Source organism: Impatiens glandulifera, chromosome 1 (genome assembly GCF_907164915.1).
Source record: "Impatiens glandulifera chromosome 1, dImpGla2.1, whole genome shotgun sequence".
In the NCBI taxonomy this organism is placed as follows: domain Eukaryota; kingdom Viridiplantae; phylum Streptophyta; class Magnoliopsida; order Ericales; family Balsaminaceae; genus Impatiens; species Impatiens glandulifera.
This window is the reverse complement of record NC_061862.1, coordinates 129707240-129712359: the sequence shown is the minus strand read 5'-3', so window position 1 is coordinate 129712359 and position 5120 is coordinate 129707240. Positions and strand designations below refer to the sequence as shown.

The 5120-nt window shown below is 30.4% G+C and overlaps 1 protein-coding gene across 1 annotated transcript; it reads right to left on the bottom strand.

Annotated features, from left to right (window-relative positions):
• Positions 1-3258: 3258 nt before the first annotated feature.
• Positions 3259-4324, bottom strand: LOC124919767 (histone H1-like). The gene is made up of 2 exons (XM_047460094.1): positions 4110-4324; positions 3259-4020 (listed from the first exon to the last, which is right to left on the bottom strand). Exons 1-2 carry the CDS (start codon positions 4260-4262, stop codon positions 3388-3390), a joined length of 786 nt encoding a protein of 261 aa, XP_047316050.1. The 5' UTR covers positions 4263-4324; the 3' UTR covers positions 3259-3387.
• Positions 4325-5120: the final 796 nt, after the last annotated feature.

The following is a 5120-nucleotide window of genomic DNA, read 5'->3' as shown; positions in this document are numbered from 1 at the left end:
TTATTGACGTGGAACCCGATAGTGACGGGCCTAAGTCTCACCTAGTTGAGTTTCTTCTTGAGACACACAAAGGGGCACCTCTGGGGATGAGTTAGAGGACACATGTTTTCATCTTATGACAGGATGAGGTGATATTTAAACTTCAAATCAGTCCTGTCCCGACCTTCGGTCGACTCCGAGTCAATCGAAACAAGACCATCCAAAGTTTCGCCCCGGGAAAGCCTAATAGTAAAACAAGTTTCTTGTATAATGATGAGGGTTGGATATTGGTCTAGGACTGCTAATGAATCGAGCCGAGATCAAATTAGCTTGGCCGAGATCAAATTAGCTTGAGCTCGAACTCGACTCGAATTCGAGCTCGAACGAGTTTATAAATTTTAACTTGAGCTTAAATCGACTATTTATCCACAAGCTCGGCTCGACTTGACTCGAAAAGTTTGAACTAAATTTAAAATTTTAAACTCAAGCTCAAGCTCGAGCTCGAGCTCGAACTCAAATTAAATTTATTTTTAAAATAAAAAATATCAAGCTTTCATACATATTCAATATTTAAAACATAATATTTCAAAATAAAAATATAAAACAATCATAACTATTCAAAATTCCAAAACATGATAATCAAAGGAATAACAAACCACCATTACTAATCAAAATTCTAAAACATAAAATTTTAAAATCAAAGTACAAAACTATTTAAACTATTTAAATTGTTTAAACATTCAATATATTAATATTTTTAACTTATGTTCTTCAATTATTATACACGTACAACTATCTACATATTCAATAATTTAAAATATTTAAACTTAAAAATAATTAATATAAAAAATATATGTTAAAATAAATAACTAAAATTTAACTTATTTTAAAAAAAAAATATAGTCAACTATAACAAAAATATATTAACTTATAGCAAGAATCTATTAATTTTTTTATATATTATAATATATATATTATAAAAATTATAAATACATTTTTTTCTCTAAACATATTATATAATATATACTAACTTTTCTTTTTCTCTATATATTATATTATAATATAATATATATATATATATACTAACATTTTTTTATCTATTATTATATATAATATATTAACTTTTTTTTATCTTTTTTATCACTTTTCATATTATATATAGGATACTAAATATTATATCTCTAATATTTACTTTTATTATATATAATATATTAATATTTTTTATTTCTTTCAATATAATATACATATAATATATTTTTATTAAATATAATATATTAATTTTTTTTATCTCATTTAATATTATATATATAATATAATAATTATTATATCTCTAATATTGTTCGCATTAAATTTCAAACATAAAGCATCGTATATCAAGCATCAAACATCAAAAATCAAATATCAAAAATTAAGAATCGAGCATCATCGAGAATCAAGCAACAAGCAACAATAATCAAACATTAAGCATTAAGCTTCAAACATTAAACAACAAAAATCAATCATCAAACAACTTTTTTCTATCTTCAATCAACACTATTTTGATAAAAATTGAAAATCAATCATCAAAAATCAGTGTTTTTTCTATATTAATTCAACCTTATCTATATAAACATAAATTTCTCCTCCTATATTAAGAAACAAGAACAAGACTTATCGATGAGTTAACCAACAAAATAGTTTTTTTTCTTTGTCACTGAATTTATTTAAAACAAAAAGAAATTAAAGTTATCTAAAAGAAAAACAAAAGTTATAATATGAGTGAAAATTAATTTTAATTATCTGTAAACCCTCTTGTGAATGAATGAGAGAAGACTGATGAAGAAGAAAACGAATAGATAAAGAGTAAAAAATTGTGAAAACTAAAGAAAATAGATAGAGGATAAAATAAATGATGAAGATTGGAGAAGAGACCAAAAGTACTCTTAGAAATTATAATTTTACTTTAGGGGGTGAGAAAGGGAAGAAAAAAAATATTATTTTAAATTTTAAGTTTTAATATTAAATAAATAAAATATATTATATATTATCAGGCATTCAGGCTTAAAAAACTACACAAGTCATCAAACAAAAACATATATGAGTTAGAGTTCGTCTCGAATATTAACGGTCAAAGTCAAAGTTTAACCGAGGTACTCGCGAACGATTTAACTCATTTGAAGTCATATTTTTGCCTTCCTTCAATTTTGTAGTTTAAATCCACACAACATCAAACAACCAACAACATACAAACTAATAAAATTGAAATAAACTTAAACTATTTTTTGGGATTTCTAAAACTAAAGTTAGAGAGGTTGTCTTATAAAAGTTGTCTTTGACTTAGATATCATCTAAGTGATCAAGCTTAACCTAATCCATAAATCAAAAATTGAAAACGAAACTAAAACTTCAAAATAATTGAATTTGGTTGTTTAAATTGTTTCACTTTGTTGGACCATCACATAAACCAAAATCATTTAGAAATTAATCAAAGTGCTAAAATCAGAAAAGAATAGACTAGAACAACTAATTGCAAATTTCTCATAAAATCGGGTTTAATAAAATTGGAACATTATAAGGTGAATCAAGGCTATGTGATTACTTACACAACTTCCAAACTCCCCAAATCAACTTTAGACCTCTAACAAACTCTAACGAAAAAACCCGAAAATGGAGCTTTGGAGCTTTTTCATCAATGGCAGATTTCTTTTCTTCTCATTTCTCACTTTAAGAGTTCAATCATCTCTCCTAAATAACCCTAGAATGTTGTATATATAGAGACATAGTCATGGTTTAGGCCATTAGGGAAAATTTAGGGTTTTTCAGTTTTTGTCTTCATTCTTTTTAGGAGAAGAAAAAAACATAAATTTGGTTCATTGGATCGAAAGATTCAACTTTAAAAAAAAATGACTGTTGCCGCAGGTTGGTCGGCAATTTAAAGAAGATTAGTATCAAGAGTCACATTCATAACTCAGTGCAGAAATGATGAAAAATATTTGGGTTCCAGATCAAAATTTAAATGGGGAGACAGGTATACAAGATATCAAACAATGACAGGTTGTCTGAACCAAACCTTAAAATATGTTGAATTCAATACTATCTATCCTAATCTGTTGTTTCTGGGGCCAATTTTTTTATAAATCTTAGCCTGTTTCAAAGATAATATCTTTGATATGGCTTATAGTTTTATGAAGAATGATCAATGCAAGTATCAACAATACACATACATCTGTGAACTGATTTGTCAATTTCAGTCTATTGAGTTTTCCAAGAGCAATAACTAAGGAATACAAAACATTGAAATGACAATAAACTTATACTAGCTTTAGTTATAATATATCTCTAACGGCAAGAGAAACCACCGAAAGATCAACAAATTTACAGGACCCCCCTTAAAGAAAACAAACAGACACAGGACACAGCAGCTTCTTCTCATTTCTTTCCCCTTCTTGTAACAGTTTTCTTCACCGGTGACTTTACTATCTTTGGCTTAACAGTCTTGGCAATAGCAACCTTCTTAGCCGGTGATTTCTTTGGAGCTGGCTTCAGAGCAGCAGCAGCAGTTCTTTTCCCTGGAGATGTTCTTGTTGATGTCCTGGCAACCTTCACAGTCGCTGCCTTCGGCTTGGCAGTAGCAGCAGCTTTGGGCTTGGCAGCAGGTTTAGCCTTAGAAGCTTTGGGTTTAGCTGCAGGTTTCGCCTTAGAAGCCGGTTTTGGTTTGGCCAAAACTTCAGATTTAGCAGCAGCCACCTTTGGTTTGGCCTTAGGGGCTGATTTGGCAGCCTTAGTCTTGACTGGAGCTTTCTTCTTCTCAACGGGTTTTGCCTTGGGCTTCACAGACTTCTTAGCAGCAGGTTTGGACTCCTTTGTACGAGCAGATGGAAGCTTGAAGGAACTCTTCACCTTCACCAATTTTCCAGAGGCAACAAGTTTCTTAAGTTGAACCAACAACATCTTCTTAAAATTAGAAGGAAGCTGTTTCTGCTTCTCCTCGATATGCTTCGCGATTGCGTACTGACTCGATCCATTCCTCTCCTTCAGGGTCACAATCGCCTCGGTAATCATCTACAGATCGATCAAACAAAGAAGTGTGAAAAGAGATTCAAACAGAAGTAATTGAATTCAACTGAGATGCACAATTAACTACGATTTACATCGATATAAGTAGGATGAGAAGATGGGTTTCTCGTCTTCTTCGGCTTAGTTGCTTTTACAGCCTTCACCTCTGGCTGAACCTTCACCGCCGGGGAATTCTCTTCAACAACAGAAGGAGCCTCAACCGCCACAATGGGTTCTTCAGTCGCCATAGCAAAGAATCAAACTTGAAAGCTTTTCTAGAGAGAGATATTGGTATCAATTGGAATTGTATTATGATGACATACAATGAGGAAATATAGGGTATTTAAATACTAATAGGATCGCACCTGATTGGTTGAATAATTACGCACCTGGATCACTGTCTTTGTAATGTTTTGAATAGTGACCGTCAGATGAAATTTAATCTACGGTTATCAGCGTTAAAGAATGATGCTTGGATGTAGAACAAGATAAGTTTAATGATTAGGACTTTTTTAAATGTGTTTTTGGGCTCAATTGATTTCTCCATAACATGACTTATACTCGATGGATCTGAGTGATAGTTTGATGGGTTTGTTCCAAATTTCATTACCTTTCCAATGTATATTCACAATACTCTTAATAATGTGTTGTTCAAGAGATATTTTAAGTCAAAGAGATAAGTGTCATGACATTGTTTCACTTTGACCATATTGAATTCTGGGAGAGTTTAAAATACCTTCTTATCATCAAATCTCAATTTAAGAATTTGGTTGGATAACAGATTTGTATAAGAATCCATTGAACCAAACAACGCTAAATTCGGGTTACATTTGAGTATAAAAATCATTGTTAGAAAGTCAATGAAGATGAACATTCTTATCTAGTGTGTTTGATATAACAAAATATTGTATCATAAAATTATGGTGAAGTCTTACATGTTTGTAGGTGTGATCTTTAATTAAACCACATTCGGATTATCATCATTTATGACGATAAAACTTATTGAAATTCATTTCAAGGATTAAATATAATATGATGATGCTTTGTCAACACTCCTTGTCTTTATTGTCTATTGTTGTAACTTGTTAGACTATCTCTTTATAATG